Consider the following 23,173-nt stretch of genomic DNA (forward strand, 5'->3'; position numbering starts at 1 on the left):
AAATTCTGATCCTAGATTACCATGAATAATAACGTTCCCAAGTATATGGAAACAATTTGTACTTTAATACTGGCAATCTTTCATGCACAGAGAAGTCCAGCATGCTTTCAACCTGCAGTTTCAGTTGCTATAACAAAATATTTTAAAATATTAATTAGAAATCAAAATGATCTAAAATACATATTTTAAGCTTCCCCATTAGAATTATAAGATATCTCTTTTTTTATTTTTTTCCTAACAAATATTAATTCACTTTGTACTAATAAAATGTTATGGGAAAAAAGTATTTATTAACTCACGCTTTTCAAATGATCCTCCTGCCCAAAATCCCTGCAGAGATCCGGCATGCTACCAGGGTTACTGGGGCACTCACTTGACTGACAAACTTAGAAATCTGCATTTTAATTTCATTCAGAAAGGTTTCAAATGACTGGGGAACTAAACATGTCAGTACATTTATGGAAGTAAGTAAGTCAAAGGGTCGTATGAAATAAATAATATATTGTAAGCTCTGTGCTCTAATGTCTCAGGGAGCAAGTTTAATATTCCACTGAGTCATTTTTCTCATGCCATTTTTACATTTCAAACACTGCAATTATTTCATGTATTTTTACTTTCTTATTAACTGACTCACCGCAGGCACTGGTAATTTTTCTGTATTTTTACTGCATATTTATATTAATTGCTCTTTTATTAACATTATCACGGGGAAAGTCAATGAAGGGTTCTCCCGTTTTTATGGGACCTACAGGATGCAGATTCACTGTGGATGGCAATCAGAAGTAAAATATCATGTATTCTTGCAATAAGTGTCAGATAATTGTAAAATATTTATCAACACCAACTCGATTAGCGTTCAATATATATATTTCTAATTCTGTCTAACATATGCTAGGAACTGGAATCAATTCTGAAGTCTGGTCTTCACTGCATGAGAATATTTAACTAGATTGGGAGATGTGTGAAATCAGCACCCATTACTTCAGTGGAATGCAAGCTATCTGGCTAGCATGATGGTAAGTGAGGTTCACAAAACAGTCATAAGGAAGCAAGCTAAAGTACTATTGTCCACAAAGAGCAAAAGAAGAGTTTAGAAATTGAAAGCATTTAGACAATAGCCCTTTAAAGATGAAAACTTATACACATGCTCCCAGACTTGCAATATCCCAAGAGTACTTATCCAATAGGGCACTTTTGGACATGTTACTCTGTACCAAGTTTTATTTGGGGATTTTTTCCTGCCTCCCTCTGACAAACTGTAGCTCTGAGAATTTGTCCATTTCTATCTTTGTGAAGTAGACAGAGAAAGAGGGGTCTTGGTCTAACAGATAGGATGTGCACCTATAACGTGATCCAGAACAGAGGAGAATGTCCTTTGCTTTCCTATTAAAAAAAAAAAAAAAAAAAAAAAAGACACGATTCTTTAATATTGCAGGATCAATATGCTTTAATGATAAAATAGTGGTGTGTCAAGGGACAGCATGGCATAAGTACTGAGTCCTGAGCAACAAATAATGTTATTCAACCAAAATGGTGCACATGTCCATTCCTTTCAGCCTTAAAGAACATGCAGATGACCAAATACTGCTGTAAAGGAAGAGAAAAAACAAATAATTTATACCCTGTACTACGCTTGAAAGCACTACAGTAGTCTAGCTCTACTCATACCTGCATGCTGCCAGCTAAAACAGGATCCTAAGTGGGTGTAAGAAAACAGACTTTTATTGATTCAAAATTAGGAGCTGGAGCAAAAACAGTGTCTCTGACTGAATCACCTTTCTTATTTTTCTTTTCCAATTTTAATTTCCTCACTGAGCATAACTAATCTGTCCTTAGTCTCACAGCACCACCAAGCATTTTTGTACAGTGATTTTGCTCAAAAAAGATGAGCTTTGTTAGCAACCTTTCAACTCTAACAATAAATTTCAATGGTACAATCAACAGAGCACAGTTTGATTTTCCATATTCAGAATGGACCAAATAAACAATAATTCAGCTCTAGGAAAAGCTGACACTAAAGCAGTGGGATACCAGTTACTTCCAGCCCTCCTCCTCCTCCTCTCTGAAAAGGAATTAGCGTGATGCCTGCCATGACCCACTTAAGTAGTATATTGGTCTTAGCCTCTCTGGAATAGATTTTATAATCTATGCATACACATAAGTGACATTATCACTTCTATCTTCAGAAAAGCTTTTCCTCTGTAAACAATGAGGTACAATTTGCTTATGCGTCTGATTTTCCCAGTTACTGGATATCAGAGGCATGCTATTATAACAAAGGACAGACAAGCCTGAGTTTCTAATGTACTGATTGAATAATATGAGCTAGATAAATCTGAGAAAAAAAGAAAGTGCTGTCCTTTCTTTCCTCCTCTTAAAGCTGTCAGCAAGAGCATTTCATAATAATTTTGATATCTGAAACTATGTGGTTTTGGAAAATGTGTTTGTTGCAGGTGTATGAACAATTTTCTGTAGACCAGTTTTGTGGGTCCAAAGGTTTTCAAAACAATTACTGTCCTTGCTAGTAGTAACACAAATAGATTCTTAAGCTTGCCAGACAAGGACATGATGCTCTATTTTGTGGTTTCAGGGTGTTAGCTTTCCCAGATGTCACTCGCCCTGCTGAGCTTCAAGAAAAGCACACTTTCACATCAATCTGATTCTAAAAAAAATAATAGGGAATTGAAGTTACACCTCTTGTCAGAAATCTATAAAACAGAAAACATCATATGTTTATTTAATGCTCCCAATCACTTGATTCCATCAAGTCACTACACACGAGGAAAACTTTTCAGTCCCCCACAGCTCCCTGAACTAAATGACCTGCCAGTAGCTGACTGATGGACATTTCACATACGCCCTCTACAAAACATGCAGACAGTATGAGAATCGCCTCCAACTCTTGATGTTATCCAACTGTACTTTTTTTTTTTTTTTTTTTTTAATTTTTTCCCTCCTAGGTATTCACATGCAATCCAACTTTCTTGCAGTTTGTTAAAATTTCCTATAGACCATTATTATTATTGTTTGTAGGTGTATTATGACAGTTCCTAGGAACTACTTACTCATTGGTTTCCTAGTTCATGCACCCTTCTTTTTGAAGCAGTTTGCAGCTTGTAATCTATAACATGAACCATTGAAATCATCAAAACAGTGATCTCAGCTAAAATCTCGTTGTTGCGGTTCAGCAAAAATCAAAAAAAGATAAAAGACATAGGAGGGGTAATCCAAATTTTTATGTAATTTAATCTTATAGCATCAAAGAATGGTTTGGGTCAGAAGGGACCTTAAAGATCATCTGGTTCCGATCCCTCTGCCATGGGCAGGAGACCTTCCACTAGACCAGGTTGCTCAAAGCCCTGTCCAACCTGGCCTTGAACACCTATCTGGTGAAGGGGCAGTAGGTTTCTTTTCCCAGGAAAGATACAATTATCATGCTCCAGGACTGCATCTCACTATGTTTACACTATCCATTTCAGAGTTGTTGAGCGAGGGACTGGCTGTTAGTCAGACATTTAGAATCCACCCACAAGGCACAGCCTCCATGAAATAAGATCTGATTCTTGAGAGAGAAAAGCTCCCTTCCCATCACTGTTAGGGGAAGTCATAAAAGGGACACAACCTTTTCATTACAAAAGGATATTGTGCCATCAAGGCTGGGCAGAGCTGACTATTTGGCATAAAAACACAGTGCATCATTATAAAGTCATTTAAAGCAGAATCTGTGAAAAGAGAAGAAAGAAAACAAGAAATTAAGCCACAGCAAACATTTTGGGGACCACAAGGATGAGGCTTCTTTCAGCTAAAAGATCTTATTAGCCATCTGCAGATAATAAAGGAGTCTTTTTGCACTTTGTTTGTATATATTAAGTATGAAAATGTAAATGAACAAATATGAGCTGAAATATTAACCTTTTATTCTTGTCTACATAGATTTTATTGCACTTATGTTAAGAAGCAGTCTGTGTCAAAGGAAAACTTGGCACAGCTAACAAAAACAAATGAACAAACAAAAAACCTCTGTACAAAAGTGAAATATTTGGGTATATTTTTCTCCTCTACAAATGTAGAGACCTTAGCATAAGAAGTATCAGGCCTGCCACACCTAAGTACCTAAGAATTGCTGCTGCATCTTTAGGGAACTGCAATATTAAGCAGCACATTTAGTATGTACTATGTAGAAGGCAAACAATTTAATTCTTTGCTGATTTCCTAACAATGAGCAGAAGACCTAACAAATTTAAATGAATGGTCAAATTTCTGTTTTTATTTTGATTCAAAAGTATCACTGCTGCTACATTTAAATTAAAATGTACATGGACAAAATGATTTGGTAGTACTTATATTTAATCTGACAACACGGAAAGCTCTTTTTTCACTTAATGTGATGTGTGTTAGTGCTAGTGTAAATCCCAGTTTTACCTTATCTTTGTACTTGTAACAACAAGGATTTATCCAGCCTAGCTGCAGAGGCCAGTATAAACTTTATTTTACTTTTAAACTATGCAAGTCTTACATGGAATCACTGAAATACAATAAACACAGTACTCTGGGGTATCAACACTACATTGCAACTTTTGAGATAAGAGAAACATAAAAACACTGTAAGTAAATGATGTGAGAGAAAATATGGTGATATAAGAGTTAACCTAATATTACATCATTGCTTCACTGTAATTCATGTTTGAGAATATCTCTAAGTTGACAAAGCACTGCCAAAATGGTGGGACTTTTTATTTACATAATATACCAAAGTGAACTTTAACTGTTCTTAAATTAAGGTATTGCATAAAGCAAAAATTAGAATTTCTAGTTCTCTGAGCTCCTATATTCTAAAAATAGCTTAGTTTGTGAATTGTGCCATTTTTGTCCCATTGGATGACCAGGGGCTAAGTTTGAAAGGATTTCAAAAACAATTCAATTTAGAAACATATATAACACATCCATAATATGGATAGTGAACTTGCCATTATATACTTGCACGTTTAAAGAACAACTTTCTGCTTGTAATCCTAACAATTAGGCACCTATGAAAAGGTTCATTTTTATTTTTAAAAGTGATTAATACACACAGTGTAAATGTAATCTTTCAATTCTTACACCATTTATGGCCCACTATCCAGTACTCTGAGCTCAGTAACAAATCAATTGTGGATCACTTAGGAACACCTTAGAATATATACTTCTTAGACATCTGTAATGTTAAAAAACTTGCTAAAGAAATACCCTTTAGGTTAATGTAAAAGTCTCTGCATGACTTTATCATAAGTAGGAGGATTTTTTGTGCCTAAATTATTTTTTTTTTCTAAATTACTTAGTGACAGCAAATCAGTAAATATATATATCCTTAGATGTAAATTGGCTGTTCTCCCTACAGAAATGAAAAGCAGCCTATTAAGTGCAGCTGCAGCAACCTGCATTCTTGGGACCTAGCCCAGATTGCACATACTCTTTTGAGTAAGAAGTCTTCTTTCCCTGCACATGGGAAAGTTATCACAAACAAGGAATTTAAATGCAATGTGATATAGATATGAAAATTTGGGAAAACATATCCTAACATAATACAATGGCTGGAGGAATCAAGCTAGTTCACAGTATTAAGTGACAACCAAAACAGTAATTATAAGTACCATTATCATCTGGTGGTTAATGCATGCTCTTTTCTGGCATTATGGTTGTGCCTATTTAAAGTTCTGACTAGTGGTCTGGCACTTTTTGAGATTTCTTTTTTTGATTCTTTTTGAGATGCTGTTCTACTCTGAACCAGAAATATGAATACAACAGAGCAGGCTAGGAGGACTGGATTGTTGTCTCTAATCCTAGATTTTCTCTGTTTTCTTAAGGCTGGATGGCTCTGCTTCTGGGAAAAACTACCACCAGATGCTTTTCAAAACAACATGTTGCAGTCTATCCCCAGCTTGCTGTATATGCAGTAATAATAACGACACAGCTTTTGTCATGTACCTGTTGCTTCATTTAAAGTTACTTCAAGGCGCATAGTTTCTAGAAAGTGCTCTAAAATTTTTTCTGGGGTTCCTGACATCACAATATACCTGAGGGAGGGAAAGGAGCAGTTAGCATCTCATAGGCAAAATGAAAAATCAAGAAAAAACTGCATACCAGTGAGAAGACAAGGAGTACTAAATGCAAATACCTACTTGCACCTGAATCTCTGTGTCTTAGGATGAAACCACTCACAATCTTTGTTACCCCCTGTGAAATGTATTGCAATAACACTCTCCAACCTACCCAGGGAGTACAAGATGACAGACAGCCCCCTCCCTGTACAAGTACTCCAGTATAACATCACCACAGTTACACTGCAATCAACAGAGCTGCACTGGGGTAAACCTGGGGAAGTGCAATCAGAAATGCTTCTCTACTGAGAATGAATACTTCAGTAATGATAGCAATTCATAGTCATTAGAGGGTCTTAATAGACTTACTCTGAGCATGAAATGAGAACTAGTGTGTATCGTTGTCAGAGCAAGGAAACAATGTCCTCCAGCAACAGATAGGGGTTGGTCTGAGAAGATGGGAACAGATAATGAAATACCACATTGTGCCTTCAAATTTGTGTAATGCCTTAGATAGCTGAGGTAAGGAAGTTTTTGCAAGTGGATAAACTTACTAATGTACCATTTCCAGGACTAAATTAAAAGAGGTGGGAGAAGTAGTGCAATAGTTAGGTTACTCTGCCTAATGCAAGAACGCTGGCAACATTTTAAGTACCAGCAGAATATCACAGGATATTGCTACACTTGTCCTGCCATAGTTTTCTTTCTTTCCTTGCAGATTGGATTTTTCTTTTTTAATCTTTCCCTCCATTCTTCCAATCTTTGCATCTTTTTCTTCTTTTTTTTTGGAATCCAACTGATAAAGTATAGAACTTTAAAAAAAAAAAAAGAAAAAGAAAAAAAAGGAAGAAAGAAAGAAAAACCCCAGAGAAGTGAAGATACTCTGCTCCTGCTGAGAAATAAGTGGTGGAGCTGAGCTCCTGGGAGCTCCTCCTCACTTTGAGCGCTGACCGTCACAGTTCTTTTACCTGCCAACCCCTTTGGAAGAACTGTATTGATGTCCCAAGAACACAAACACTTGTTAAGCCAGTGCACATTCTCGCAGAGATACTAACCAAGTATCTAAGTGAGTGAAGCAGAGAAATCACAGGTTGCTGTACTCTGAATATGAAAGCGAAAATGAACAGTGGAGTGACTTGCAGGGCTGCTGAATTTATCCTGCATGAGTGTGATCACCCATAAAGAGAGAAGTTAGATCATGGGAGTGAGAACTTCAGAGCTAGTTCTTCGAAGCAAAGCTGTCACTGTTTGAAAGCATGGCTCAGGGAGCCGTGTCTCCCCAGGAGAGAAGGCAGCAGAATCCAAATCACAACTCAGAGGATCTGCTCCAAAAGTGAAGTTTTCCCCAAGAAGAAAACGAGTTTCTTCATTGACTTGATGTCTTGGGGAAACAACTCCGGGATGCAGAACATTTCTCTAGTTCAAATACTACATACCTGCTTTGGGAGCAAATCCTTAAAGGGCAGCTCATCTGTAGTGATATCAGAGATGTGAGCTACCTATTTAAGAGCAAAGCAGCAAGCCTTTAAGAAGAGGTCCCTGTTAAGTCTCTCTTTTGGGCCCAATGATTTTCAATAAGTACTGAGCACTCAACCAATGCATTCTAGTAAACACATTCTGGAAATTCAAATAGGCCAGTAATTTGATTTAGAGTCTTGAGCATAAATGCAGCCACTTACTTTTATCTATTAATAAAAGAAACAAAAGAAATGACATCTTTAAAACCAGTGAACTCATTCTGAAGATTTTAAACAAAAAGATGCTGCCAACACACTGCTAACAAAGATTGTTGAAAACCAGCCAGTGAACATTCAAAGTAGCTTCCTCTTTCACGTAGCTTGTGTCTGTTTGTCATAGTTATTACCAAAAGTTCCCTTACTGGCACACTGATAATACACAAAAGCTGACCAAATTAATACAATATTTATAGAAAGCAGATTCTGAGCTTTACCTGCAAAAATTCCAGAAACATAAATTTTAAAATAACCAGGGACCATAACTATCTCTAGCTACTTTTCATCAAATTCTCAACAAAAAAAGGTAAAATAATAGAAATAATGCTGGTGCAAAGAGTTTTCAGGGAAGGTGGTGTTTAGAACGTGTTTAAATAAAACTTTGACTTTTGAAAGTATGAAAAATTTATCAGACCAAATAAAACGGATTTAAATCTATGAAAGAGTCACCGTGCATACCAGATGCTGATGCAAATCTACTGACTGCAGTCATTTCCCCCATTTAGACAGGAAAAAATTGCTCTAAGGGTACATCATTTCCTAGGAACATAGTTTATTTTTCCAATAGATCAAGTGGAAGATGAAATGGCAGTTTCTAAAATGTGTGAAATGTGTAAAATACAAGCAATGGTTTGTTTAACCATTCACAGATCTTTACAAATATTTATACTCAATTATAAAGATAAAATGTGTATGTGAAATCCCAGCTCAGATAAAAACTGTACCCAAAATATCTCATAGTAAATTTGCTCTTTCTTTGAGAAAAAGTAAGATGCAAGGTAAAGGATTCAAAACTTCTTTGTGCTTATGTTGTTGAAGTTGCTCGAACGTTGCTAAAGAAAATGATTATGTGACAAGAAATTGTGCATCCATTTGTAAATAACACATTTACAAAGCCTTTAGGGGTTTTACCAACATTTGGAATTATAATAGCCTCACTCCACTCTTATCACAGTAGCATCCAGAATTGTACTTTTCCCCTTTCAGTAAGAAAGTAAAGAAAATATAAAGAATATTGTTATTACAGTGCAAACCTCTTCTGTAAGATAAGCTGTGCAATTTTCATTGCATGAAATCTTCATTTGTATATAAATTGTACCTAGCAAACTCTTATTAGAATCCAGAGTTTAAAATCCAGAATGAAAATATCTATACTTAACAATAAAACAATGCCTTTTTCTTGTTTCTTTTACATAGTAGCTCTGCTTAATAGGGTTTCAGCATTCTCCGCATGCCGTCTATTTAGAAGTTATTACGTGAGACACGTTTTTACAGTGAGATCTTCACAGAATTATTGTGAAAAGTCATAGTCATGCTGCTGGAAATTGATATATTATCCACTGTGAGGCATGTGATTGGCTGATGATTAATAAAAAGAACATTTTATATATTCTGCATTTTTCCACAAAAAGGGGGAATATGCTATTGAAAAAGGGGTAATATGCTATTGTTTGGATAATAATGCCATAAGAAAAAGTTAATCATTGTCTGACGTGCACTATTGAATGAAAACATACTTGTGTTGAGGCTGTGAATTTCCTTGATTAGAAACTCTACTTCCTGCTGGGATCTTCTCCAACACCAAGACGTCTTGGTCATGTTCTTTGAGCCTTACAGTGTTTGCTTCCACATCCTGCAAGACAAGTTACTTTTAAGAAAGTAATTGCACCAATTTGGATAAGTAGTTACTCTGAAAAAATGAATGACCCTCTAACACAAAGACTCTGTGGATGATTCTTTTCCCCTGTGTTTATCCAACTTTATTTTATTTTTGAACAGGCATAATCAAGAGGGAAGCAGTGGTGTTGACGTAAAGTCAGAGAATCATTGGAGAGATTGGAGCAAGAACCATGAGAAAAATTTCTGGATACACCAAAGGAAAAGAAATTTTCCAAAAGAGAGAGTGCCTCCAGAATTTTCTACATGTAATATATATTTTTTTACCCCTAGTTTCATATGATCATTATTGTGCATAATTTTAACTTAACTTAACTTTGACTTTCTATACTATGAATGATCACAAAACAGCTTGTATCTGGATGCAGGTTTCAGTTACAGAATTACAGTTGAACGTTGGAACACATCTGCCCTAACATTAATAACTGGGAATTAAGAACTAATTAATTAATTAAATCAACTGGGAATATCTTTGTAGAGCTCTCTGATAAAGATATCTGTGTATTCACCTGTACCTTATTAAATTTGCCACTTGATTTTGCCTTGAACCTATTGAGCTTAAGGCACCTGACGCTGATTTATCTAGAACAAGACATCTTGTTTTATTCAATATTTGGATAAGAGATCACCTAGAAAGCCTAGACAGAACCAGGCCAAAGAGAGCACTTGGCAAATTCTAGACCACAGGAATGTGAGAGACAAAAGATTACATTTGGTCACATTTTCATGGCTAAGCGAGGAACAGAAAAAGAGAAGTAATTATACTTTACTTGATCTTCTAGAATGTCATATCTCTGTTCCACAACTAGGGACACTTCAAATATGGTTATTAATATACCTATACAAATAAGATAAGACTCTAGAAAGATTTGGAAGTTCTGACATCATACTGTCAGGGTGGCCCTTCCCACGCTTACCCTAAGGATTCTGTTGAAATCCTCCTTGTCTACTCTCAAGAAGTGGCAGTTGTCTTCACGCAGAACAATAGATGCAGCTCTAGGAGCATCGTTCACAAGTGCTAGCTTGCCAAAATCATCTCCTTCGTGTAGAGTACATACCACACCCTGCACAGAGGAAAACATTTACATGCAGAAACCCATCATTAATGCGGAGTCTATTGAAAGTCCTTGTACAAACACCGGACTTCACAATCAAATACCAAAACAAATCTATTTGGCAGGAAATCAAAAGCCAAAATAATGACTAGGAAACAATACTTGATAGCTGGTTATTACTATTACTAACGAAAGGCAAGAATAGAAAAGAATTGGCTTGTTCTCTAAAATTACATTCAGCACGAAGGACTCTTCTAGCCCTGCTGAAGAAAGCTGCTGAGTTGTTCTCTTTTCTTAAAGAGGCCCTGAAAAATATCATCAAGCTTGCAGAACATAATACTACATCTTCAGCTGACATAAATCAGCAGAGCTCCATTTACTTGAATTTATAGTAACAGAGAACCTGGCCCACCTTGTGGCGTGAAATCCATTAGTCCCTATGCTAGATTTTGGTGGAATGCTTGATGTTCAGAACAGAGGAATCTTATTCACTGAATGAAAAATCACTAGGGAAACAGGGATTTTTAAAAACTCAATGGATTGCTACATTAGACATGCTTTTCAGTATACAACTTTACTAAAAGTAAGAGGTTCCATAAATTTAGAAGGTGTCCATTCAACCCAAGAACCACTAGTCACAGAGCAGCACTTGTGAGATGTGCCTAATACCTGTGATAAATATTAGTTGTACAAATATTTGGGAAGATGGTGCTAAAAGGTGCAGGACAAAAACCCTCATGAGATGCAAGTCTATAAATTCACCGAATTCCAGCAAACGGCTTTGTCCTAAAGATACTGCTGTAACTGTGTTGAATTACATTTAGAAAGTGTGTAATATATACCAAAATTACACAGCAATCAACTAGAAGTACAATAATTGAAACCACTGGATCATTTCTTAATAAAATTACATCCAATTTGTTTCCTCAGACAAAGCAATTCTGCTCCAAATTAAACTGTATTCCTTCAAAGTTTTTTCTTCCAATTTCAATAATAAGGATCATATAAAAAGAATTCTGAAAAAATTACCTTGCCATAAATGACTACGTTTACTGATCCCTTCAGGATAATGTACCAAGAAGTACCTTCTTCTCCCTGATTAAATACTACAAAAGAGAAAAAGATTTTATGGTGAGAATATAGTTATTCAAAACATAAATGGGCTAGATCCTGCACTCTATAAAATTCAAGGTAACTCTATTGCAGTCATATTAATGACTGCCATGAAAAAGGTCATACTATGATTTTAAAAGTAATTGCCTTCAAATTTTGGGAAAAAAAAAATCCATGTAGCAATTATTTTATAACACTGATGTGAAAATTGCTTTTATTTTCCACATCAATTGCAACAACGACTTTATCAATACACGTCAGGTTATCAGTTTCTAATCAGTACACAGATTGAGATTCCACTAAAAGTAGTGCTCTAACTATTCCCTAGCACCTGTGAACTTGATCTTGTTAAATATAAATAAATGCCTTGCTAAAACTTATCAGCATAAATAGATCTGAGGAATCTAACATCTTAAGTCAGTAAGATGGCTTTTTAATTCAAGGATAATAAAGAAATACCTTTTGCATAAAGATTGGTCCAAATCAAAATTCCATATACAAACACATCCAAATCATACATGATACATAAACCCAACCAAGAATATAGACTTAATTTTGCTACTGCTCCTACAATTAGCAACAGGTGAAATTAACACCTACTACCCAGTTTTTGAACGCTGACTGCCAGTCAAGTTTGAAGAGTGCATTTAAGTTTTGCTCTTGTCATTTAAACATTAAGAACTTAATGCTCATGCCACAGATAAGAAAGATGATCTGACAAGACTCCTTTTACTTACAGACCGTTCCTGCTTTGGGATGTGACTCAAAAATGAGGACACCTGCTAATTCTCGCTTTACCTTAAAATATATATAGAGAAATTATATAAGTCTTTATAAGTATTTTATCCTTCCTTATTACATATAACCCAGCCACTCCTTTTCTTCCTGCTGCATTGTTCAGCACTCATTCAGAATCACACAGCCAGACAGTCTACTTCACTCAGTGTCCTATTCCCTAACAATTGGCTTCACTTAACATGAGCTCTACATTTACTCTCTCCAAACAGCTCAGATAAGGGCATCCTTAAGATATAGTTCTCCACATCTTTTTTTGTATACATACAAGCAAAACCATCATAAACAATTAACATGATGGAAAAATTCAAACAGTAATAACTAATTTATTACAGAAGATTGCTATCAATTGTCAATTACCCTACGGGGCTCTGTGGTACTACTGCTCTTCCCTAAGAAATCAGTACCCTTCTCCTTACTGACTTAAATTTGGCAACTTCTGCTGCATCAGGCTGCAAGGCACAGCTGTATGGACCTGCTGAGACCCATCTCTGCCTGACAGCTTCTCAGACAAAATGTCCAGCTCACTAGCTCTTTCAGGAACTGGAGAATGTGACGCTGCACTTGATGTCAACCTGTTCTTCTCTGGGTTTGTACTACGCTAGTATGATTAACTCCTACGAGTGTCAGGACACTTGTCTCTAGTGAGACAGCTGCTGTTTAAAACCACTTTTTCCTCACAGTAAACACTGTGAGCATTGTTTTCACAAAGTGAGAGCAGCACTGCAAAGCTCATATTATTCTGAAATTTTCTGTGTGCCTTATGTCTCTCTTCACACAACCACAGATCTGTATGGACTTTGAGGCCAATTTCCAGGCAGAAGGATTCTTTTCAGAGAATCTCAGCTGGTGATAACCAATGTTTCAGAAGGACTACTATGTAACTTGAAAGTGCAAAATACAGATAAAAAGCATGCTCCAATGTCTTATTAGCATTAGCGTTTCTGTGCTGTTCTCCTAGATGTTTGAACTGAGAACAGCTGTACTTCTAGATGAATAACCTTTAGGCCATGAAGAAAAAACTGGGGAGGAACCCTCAAATTCTGGACACAATCCAGGTGACAGTATCTCCTGAGATGGGTAGACAAATTCAGGCTCTGATATCCTAAAGACATGTACCAAACCTTTTCTTGGGCACCAGGAGTAAACATCCCTCACCAGCCACCCCTCCCCAGACTCTTTCCTGACAGACAGTGCAAAGCATTCCCTGTTTGTTTGCAGTCTGGCAAAGAAGAGGGATTTATAGAGGTGCTTGGACATTCTTTATTAGCACACTGACCAGTGAACACTCCTGCAGGCCTGTTGTTTCCCTAACTATTAGTCCATCAAACTCTTTTACAACCTCTGTCTGGAGGCAAAGAAGCTTTGACAAGGTCAGGAAGTATGCCATCATTAGCACTGTTCCATACATTGTAGAGGGCTTTCATATCCCATATACATCCTCAGGTATCTTCTCCATTGTTTCAGTCACTTGCCTCTGCAGTGAATGAATCCTCTTGATGAAGCCAAGAATTTGATTTGTTTCTAACACTGTATTATATAATTGTTTTTCATTCATACATTAAGTTCATAGGCTTCCCTAGCAGGGATTAGTTCACCACCATGCAACTTGACTTTTATCTACTTTACTTCCTGCTGCCTGCAGCTTATCTAAAAAAGTTATTACTTTAGGAATCATGCCTTGATTAAAATTAATAAACATTCCATTTGCTTTCAAGTTGACTGACCATTGATATTCTGGTTCTTAGGAGCAATGTTGTCTCTTGCTTCTCTGAAGAATCCCTCTAAGCTAGGAGTGATTTCTGTCCTCTGCTTCTGTTCATGACACACATAATACACTGACATTTCCAAATTCTTAATAAAAACATGGACTGAACTGCACTTCTTGCATTTCTTCAAAATGCCAATTATTTCTTGCAGCTCATATCATTTACAATATTTTTATATGTTGCTTGTTGTAGATTCTAAGCTCAAATCTGAATTTCTTCTGAGCAGGAAATAAGATGTTTAAGATTTTTTTTCTCTGCGTTATGTCTGTATTATCAAAAGTCTCCTCCACTGTCAGTATCTGTCTTAGGTAGTTTCTTTTGTTTGATTTAAAATGTGTCATTTCTGGCTCTCAGAGGAAACTTTCTTTAAATACCTTTTCTTCCACCTACCAAATATGCTAAAGGATTTTGTCTGGCTGTTCCCTCTTAGTTCAGTTACCCACTTTGGACATATAATCTGTTTGAAAAACATTGCTCAGATGTTATATTTTTGCAGAGTACTATCTTTTTGTAATGCAGTTCCATATTTAGCTGCATCTGTCCAAGATAGCTGCAAAATATTAAAATCATCAAGAGCTTCCAAAGAAGCTGTTATAAAAAAAAAAATAATAATCTATTTTTTGACTGTCTTCCTTCTTCTGAAAGGACCCATATCTTGCTGTTACCAAGAGCTATTTAGCTCATTTCAGTTGCCTACACAGTGTGTCACTGCTGGTGAGACTTTAAACAGTTGCATTCTCTCCTCCAGGAATTTTCTCCATGTAATTTATTCCTGGTTCACTGCACTGCCCTTGCTTATTCAGAGGGAATGCACATGAGGAGGTTTTCCTTCAATCTAGGACCAAGCTCCAATAGCCAGCACTGCACAGTACACCTTTCTTCACTGTGTAATTCCTCCTCCTAACTGGTTCAAGCCAAGACTCCTAAACATGCAGAAATCAGATATCTCTTCTGCTGAATCTCAATAGCACTACAGTCCCAGGTGTGAGGTCAGATACCATTCATCTTAATTTAAACTCAGATATGACCCCAGACAGAGGCACCTGTGACAAGCAAGTGAGTTACGGACTGTGCAGAAACACGTAGAGATTACTTTAGCTGATATACAAAGGACAATCTTGGATGATCCCCACAGGTGGGAATAACTTCTTTGCATAGAAAGTATAAATAGGAAGGATTGTATGAGCTCCAATTCTAATCACCAAATGTCACAATTCACCCTCCCTTTTGGCAATCAGTTATATGTTTAAAAAAAAACACTTACTGTGGTAGAAAGATGAGATAAGGCTTTAATGTGAAGAAGTTCTTCATATATAATTTCTAAATCATCTATAGTTCTCTGGCCAGGCCTACAGGTAGAAAATTAAATAACAGAAAAATGTAATAAATGCCCAAAATAATAGCTTCAGAGAAGTACAATACAACCCATAATACTCTTGTACTGTCTACTGAATAGGTCACTCAATTAAACCATGTCTTTTGCAGAAGGAGAAAAAGTAAATCAAGGAAAACAGTATTACATTAAGTCAACAAAGGAAAAGGAACTAGTTTGGACATTTTTACACCTTCACAATGGGCACATTTTTGCCCCAACCAGCAAGTTTAAATTAAAAAAGACATTGAGTTTTAACACTGCTGCCCAGACTGGTGTAGAGCAATACTATGAAAAGGCCATGCAGAGTCCAGAGCCACCTCACTGGGTGCACCTACAGCCCTCTGTGCTGCAGGGGTGCGGGCACACAGCCTGTCGTACATCCTAGCTGTAAACCAGGTCTAACTGGTGGCAACACTATGCTCAGCACCAGTTCTACCAAGCACAAGTCTCCTGAAGCACAAGTCCTGCAGAAGCAGGGCTGTTGAACCTCACTGAAGCACTGCCCAGTGATCCTGGCCATGGCCTGCTCCTCACCAGGGCTTGCCATCCACCCACTTTTGTCACAAGCACACAGTATGCACAGGGCTACAGAAAAGAATGCAGATCCTAAGCACCTTTACTTCATTCACATTGGCTACAGGGACAAAGGACAGTTCTGGCTGGAGAACTGAAACACACAAAGGATGGAAGCCCTATGAAACCACCTGAATGACACCGAGCAGCAGCCATGGCAACCATCTTACAGAGATCCCAGTTAGACAGCTTGCCTGATGAAATCAGGTGTTCTATATGTAAAACTGTCAGATAAATCAGAAACGATACATTAAGATCTGTTCCTTCCACAAGGACTCCTGAGCCATGGGTGGGACCTTACTTTTTTTCACATGCAGCACTAATTAGTTGTAGCAGTGGTTTGTAAAGGAGCATTTGATTTCTGTTGAACAAATTCCAGAAGGAAGCAGTGCATCTTGGTGGACACTACGATTGCCACAGAGTTAATGCTGAGTGCTGCTGTTTAGCCACCTGGGTAAGAAAGAACCACTTGCTATTCCAACTCCTCTCACTGAAAAACACGAGATGCTGCCAGGAATAAAAACATGCATCGGTGAAGGGATAATCCTCCTATAGGACAACAAGAAATGAGGCTGTTACTGTGATTTAAATAATTGTGTTTCTGCAGCATCTATACACTGGCAAATTTTCTGATTGCTAAAAAAAAAAATGGCACAAATGCTCTAAGGACTGCAGTGTGTCAGAGATGCCTTGGAGGACCTAATGACTAGCACTCACGAGAAGGATTTGTTAGAGCTTGTGAGGAACTTTTAATCTCTTCCTGCATATAGTGCTCTACAGTTTTTTTGCCTGATCCCCTTTGGTTCAACAGTCTGTCTAAATCATGTGAGAGACAGAGGGAGTAAGCAGCAATCGTGTCACTCTGTTATATTTCATCTGTTTGCAAAAGAAGTTTGATGGAGACTTCTTCAGTATTTCTTACATCCAGAAGTCCTAGAAAATATAAGGACAACTGACCTGTTCTCTGCCAAGCAAGCTGTATTCTTCATCTGTTCTTCATTTACCAGTGACATGCACTTATTATTACCCAGATGAAAGACCAATTTATAACAAAAATGTCTTGGATGAAATTCAAGTTATCCTTTTTTTTTTTCATACAGAATGGTATAAATTATTTGGGGAGAAACAAACTGAGTTGGTGCTGCTATGCCCTCTAGTGACTCAAATTACTCTTTTCTATGTCTAAATCTGTTGAAATTACAAGGCTGCCACTCCTAGTGATTTATGGGGGGCAGTAGAAGCTTAATTAAGTACAGAATAAAGATAAGCCAGTACCATCTACCTTTCCCTGGAGATTTAAGAACCACAAGGTAAAGATTTTAATAAAAAGTACTCCCCACAGGAAATAACAACATTAATTTTATTGCACCCTTGCAAAGCTTGCGTATCTTGGAAAACAGATAAGGTAGTGTATCAAATTAACAAATTCCTACAAGAAATTAACATATGAAAAGATGATGTCCAACTACAACAGATCTCTGTCAAGACAAAAGGGTGCACTCTTTTTTCAGTATGTCCATTTGTCTCCTGTGTTAGCACACTGGGAGGACTGACAATCTATAGTGGATGTACCCAGTCTTTACTTCTGCTTCTGCAGATGTCACGTGGAGAGATATTAGGCATCACTGCTTCTGTAAAACCTGTGTGGTGACCCACTGATGTTGATTTGTAGGATCCTGCTGTGTAAAGACCTAGTTTCTGCAGGGGACTTATTCTAACAGCAATAGCTGGTTATAGACAGGATAATAAATGGCATAGGTATAGAGAACGAGGCTGCACATTAATGGATAGGAAAACTCAGGTGGTATTAAGTGATCAATAAAAAACTGCTCAGTGTTTGGAGAATTTATCAAGGTCAGAAACACTGAGCTTCTCTGTGACTAGGATGTTGACAATAACACAGCACTTAATCACTGATAAACCATGTACACACAAACAATATAATTAACCAGAAAATTCAGAGTTGGTAAGAACAAGTGAAAAGATCAGAGGCTCCATAACACTGCGATTGTATGTCAAATAAGCATCTTTCCAGAGTACAAGTTTTGCCTACAAGTACTACAAAGAATACAGAGGAGACAAGAATAATTTTACCCACTATCTGCATCTGAGTGTGGAAGCAAATGCATGTTCACTTACGTGAGTATGGAAGCTGATTCCATAATCTTTGTACTTGAATCTAAGCTATTTGATTAACTCCATAAATACCACTTACCACAAATAATATCTGCAAATATCAATGAACTGATATGTGGAAAGATAATCTGTATTTCCTGTCCCAGGAATAATGCTTACTTCATTAATCGTCATCAGTAGGAATCCCCACCAAGGACTATGGAACTAAATACAGTCTATGGAAAAATCCAGTATGGTTCTGACTACTGATAGCCAGGTGGAACACGATATATAAATAAAAACAATAAAGAAAATATAGTTTGCTTAATTTTTACAGTACCTTCAAGAAATTATAGATTAATAGCAGTAATTAAATTTTTGTTTTATTATATATATGTTTTGTGCTGTTTACTAAGTTTAGATCTCCCTAGCATCCTGTCCAGCTTACTTCGGCAAGTGACACTAAAATTTATTTAGTGATCACATACGGAATCAAACCCTCTGCGCTGAGAATAAAATTTGCTGAGCACAATTACCAAGAACGTATGACACAAACTTATTGTTTCAGTCATACTGTTAACTTACTGGAGTATTAAAACAGAATATAATCCATTGGAGTTAAATACTATTTCCTAATGAACATCATCCTCTCTTTAAAGAATTCTGTTATTATTGTGTCCAACTTTGTACATCCTATTTCATTAGGGTTAACCATCAAGTTAGCTATATCTGAACACTATTCAAATCAGCTAAAAATAACTGAAAATATATTTTCAGTATGTGTTTTCACACTGAAGGACTGAAAAGTTTGTAAGGAAGAGATGTATTAATTCCACAACATTTTTTGCCAGGGACTTGCTCAAGGTCTGCACCTGTGCTCCAGGCATTATAGGGAGCAGAGAGCTGTTTGCCACTTCACAAAAGGCTATTTTCACATTCATAGTGTATGTGTTTCCAAAAAAAACCTAACCAATCAAAAAAGAAAATCCAATAGCAACAAGAGCCTGCCAAAAATTCCCTGAGCTCTATTCTGTTTTTTAAACTATAGAACATTCTTTCACAGTTTGACAGTTAAAATGCTGCAGTTAATGTAATAAACAGAGAATTTTTTAAGTTGGCTGTCAAAACAAGTGACACTTTTTGCTAGAGATTTTCAGATTTTGAACAATAGAAAGTACCTTTCAAAGCAACAGCTTCATTATACAATCAAATTCTCAAAGTAATCTTCTCATCAAAGAATATTGTATTATTTCTTTCACAGTAATTATCGAAGTTCTGTAACCTCTCCGGAAATGGTGACTATTGTAAAATGCAGCTGTGTCGGTTTGAAAATTGTGAGTCCTGTGCAGGTCAGCTACAGCCAGTGTTTCTAAAGCCCTGACAATTCCTTGAACTTTTGGCTGCTGTAATGGTGTCTAGTCAAAACTAGGAGGGCTTTGAGGATTCACAGAGATTTCAGTAGCTTTGATACACCTCAGCAGAGACTGGATTTTCAACTAGCAGGATCATAACATATGTAAACTGAATACTAGAACAGTAGTTAATATGGTGCCTGAGAGCACAAACTTGCTTCCATGATCAAAGGGCAGCAAAAATAAGCACTTTCAGGGATAGGGATAGGGAAAGATGTCAGATGGCTGTCAGTCTTGAGAAAACCTCATTCCCCTCACTATATTGCATGAAAAATCTATGAATATTCTTTCAGGTGATGCTGTGCAAGTGACGACACAGGGGGGAGAGTGATACTTTTCACAGCACCATGCCAACCTTTCAACTCTGCAAGGAGCGTGGATGATAATCAACACTGATCTTGCCAGCATAAACTTACACTGGCTGCTCTGAAAGTCACGATGGAAAGAGAATGTAGCAGGCTGCTGAAAAACATGGTAACCTAAGGGAGCAATTCCATAAGAACCAGCCTGCTCAGTCAGCCTGAGGCACAGGAGACAGTTCAGAGCTGCAGGGTCACAGCACACAAGGTGCTGTTCACAGCCTCCTAATGACTGGCATCTACTCATGCCTGTAAGAAGCCCTTTTTCACTCCTCAGTGGAAAATGCGGTGGACATCTTTGGGAGGAGAAAACGTTGCGCTTCCCGGACACCATAAAGGTTTACAGGTGCACCATACTGCCAGACTGGTTTGTCTATGCATTTTGTGTGAAGGGAGTGTTCCTTTTGATTGTTCTCAACTAGAAAACTACCAAGCAGAGGAAAGAGAAGCTATCCTTTAAAAACTGTTGCTGAACAGCAGTGTTACCTATTTTTATGAGCACAAATATCTGATTGTACTATTTGAAATTCAGTGCTTTCACTGAGTTCTTGGAAAAGTGTCATCTATCTTCTATTCACAGAGTAAGTCAGGAAAACGTGCAAATATGCTTATGATCTAAACAGATAACACTGGGAGAAGAATGGAGCAGGGAAAGAATACAGATAGAAACAGAACATGAACAAGCATGTGCGTTAAATCGATTCAAGATATTTTTAGTATAAAAATATTCTCACATGGTAGCCAGGACCTGAGCCTATCCCATAATAAAGGCAAACTTTGTCAATGGCCTCAAGAAGGAGTAGGATCCAGCTTTGTGTACTTACCTTTCTTGAACTAACCCTTACAAGTAAATTGTTAGTGAGGGTGACCTTGAGTAATTCTCAGTGCACTTTATTAGCAGTAAAGTATGCCTTCAGTGGCCCCTAAACACTACCTGCATAATAAGGAGGCTGCTTTCAATTGAGGATCAAACAGTTTATATTAGTTGCTTTGAAGTCACTATAAAGCTGCCTGTAGAAAAGGGCTTTATCAGAGTTTTTGGTGTGACCAGAATGTACTGGTGAAAAGATGGTTAGCCAACCGATGAGTGAGAGGATATAGGATAGCTATGAAAAGGTTAGGCAGACGTCCTATGCAGCCTATGTACAGAAAGCTTTTTTTTTTTCCTCAAAATACTATTTTATAACGATAAGAATAGATAAATAAATCAACAAAGCCACATTTCACACCTTGCTAGTAAGCTACAGCAGGGGAAGTCCAGTCTCAATTCAATAAAGTTCTACCAAAGATGAATCTAATTAAGGGCTGCCACATACGACTGTAATTGAAAGGTACTTGCTGTGCTGCCAGCCCTACCACTCCATTCATTTGCAATAACCAAAAGCAGTGTAATTAATTGAATGGCATGCCAGCACTGAAAGCGTTAATGGAATCTGCACCTTACTTTTAGGGATACTCTGAAATGAAATAAAAACTCATAATGCTGCATTTTCCACAAGATATGATAGCATTCATAGCCTTTGATGACTATTCTGAATACACAGTTCAATTTATAAGCATGAATAAGGACCAGAAATTATTTAATACTGACTTACAGACTTTGGAGTTTGAGCAAACTGGTACTGAAATGAAAAAACTGGCTAAAGGATGCCTGATAATATATATAGCTTCCCCATGTTCCCATGTAACAAAAAAGGCATGTGTATAATATTAATTCAATAATCTGCTTACGGTTTTCTGAGAATCATCCTCATATGAGCATCTGGCCCAATCTGAGACAGGAAAAGCATAGTGTCCTGTAGCTCCTCATCACACTCCTTTTTCTCTTCCTCAGTTGGCAAAGGGGCATCTTCACGCTCATCATCCAAAAATCGGTAAAATAAGTATTTGTCCTGAAAGTAGTGTTCCTGATCCACTGAAAAAACAGAACATATCAAACACTAATCCCTCCTCATTCAAATTAAAATTGTAGAAATCTGCATAGCATTGTACTTTGCAGATGGATTAGTAAAGAAGAGAAAGAAAACAGAGGAACTGCAAAAATGTAAATCACGTTCATTTCTCATGCGTGTCCAAATTATATAACATAGAGGAGACACTTAAATTGTGTACCACAAATACTTTCCAAAAGACTTCAATTTATATGCGGTATGGATGTGCATAGACGTGTGTGTGTATGTTTTCTTTACTAGATCTGCTTCTGTTCTTATTGTTTCAAACCATTTTATTTAAGCAACTGGGAAAATAGTTATAACATGAATTTCTAAGATGTGTTCTCTGACATGACCACCTTACCATACCTGTTCCAGACAGGGCTGAAAGGTAACAGATCAAGAAGCATCTAAACTCTTTCTCATGTTCCAGAAATGTCATCATCAACATATACTCCCAAAGCCAAGTTCATTGACCTCTATCTTAGTGGAGAACTTAATGGACAGTCTTCCAAGATAAGACTTCTAAAGAGAGGCTATGACACAACAAAAGACAAACTCTTTATCTTCCAAGCAAGTCAAAGTGGTGTGTTGAGCTGGTTGTCACGATGCAGTTGCAGTAACATGATCTTGGGAATTCAAGACAGTATTTGTCAGGAATTAAAGCTACACCCCTTAGGGAACGGAAGTGGTGGAAACAATCTGTCTTCTCAGGGTGGAAATTTCTCCCTGGGACATGGGAAGCACAATAGACAATGACTGGAAGTGTACTGTGACAGGGCTGCTGTTCTGAACTTCATAAAACCGTGCATGCAAAACTTCAGATATGAATATTGGTTTAGAAAGCTGCCCTTTTGAGGGCTATAACATCTCATTACCCAGTAAATCCTGTCAAGTGGAAACTGTGAGGTGATGTAAAACACAGTCAGAAAACTAACATAAAATCCCAGATCTCTCCACTGGGATATTTGGAGTGCTGATTTTGGGAAGCACTCAAAAACCAGTGAATTTAATTCCAAAATTATGAATCTGAACAAACAGAAATGCTCACATTCACTTCCAAATCTTTCACTTGCAAATCTTTGACTTGAAGATCAGTTTTGTGTATAGAAATACATGTTGTTTTTGGTTCAAGCGCTATCCGGCTTTAGCGATATAATCACAAACCAGTGCACTACTACATCTAATT

At 37.1% G+C, this 23,173-nt stretch overlaps 1 protein-coding gene across 1 annotated transcript in view; it reads right to left on the reverse strand.

The window, feature by feature from the left end:
- The window catches only part of RAPGEF4 (Rap guanine nucleotide exchange factor 4), a 52,234-nt gene extending 29,750 nt beyond the window's left edge, over positions 1 to 22,484 (reverse strand). The window contains exons 1-9 of the mRNA XM_084522853.1: positions 22,354 to 22,484; positions 21,785 to 21,968; positions 15,484 to 15,568; positions 12,393 to 12,453; positions 11,572 to 11,648; positions 10,405 to 10,551; positions 9,328 to 9,443; positions 5,965 to 6,053; positions 3,644 to 3,722 (exon numbers count right to left, since the gene is read on the reverse strand). Coding sequence (XP_084378979.1) covers positions 3,644 to 3,722; positions 5,965 to 6,053; positions 9,328 to 9,443; positions 10,405 to 10,551; positions 11,572 to 11,648; positions 12,393 to 12,453; positions 15,484 to 15,568; positions 21,785 to 21,968; positions 22,354 to 22,435 — 920 coding nt within the window. The 5' untranslated portion in view covers positions 22,436 to 22,484. The remainder of the gene's footprint in view (positions 1 to 3,643; positions 3,723 to 5,964; positions 6,054 to 9,327; positions 9,444 to 10,404; positions 10,552 to 11,571; positions 11,649 to 12,392; positions 12,454 to 15,483; positions 15,569 to 21,784; positions 21,969 to 22,353) is intronic.
- Between the last annotated feature and the right edge of the window lie 689 nt (positions 22,485 to 23,173).

This window comes from Aythya ferina, assembly GCF_964211825.1.
Source record: "Aythya ferina genome assembly, chromosome: 6".
In the NCBI taxonomy this organism is placed as follows: domain Eukaryota; kingdom Metazoa; phylum Chordata; class Aves; order Anseriformes; family Anatidae; genus Aythya; species Aythya ferina.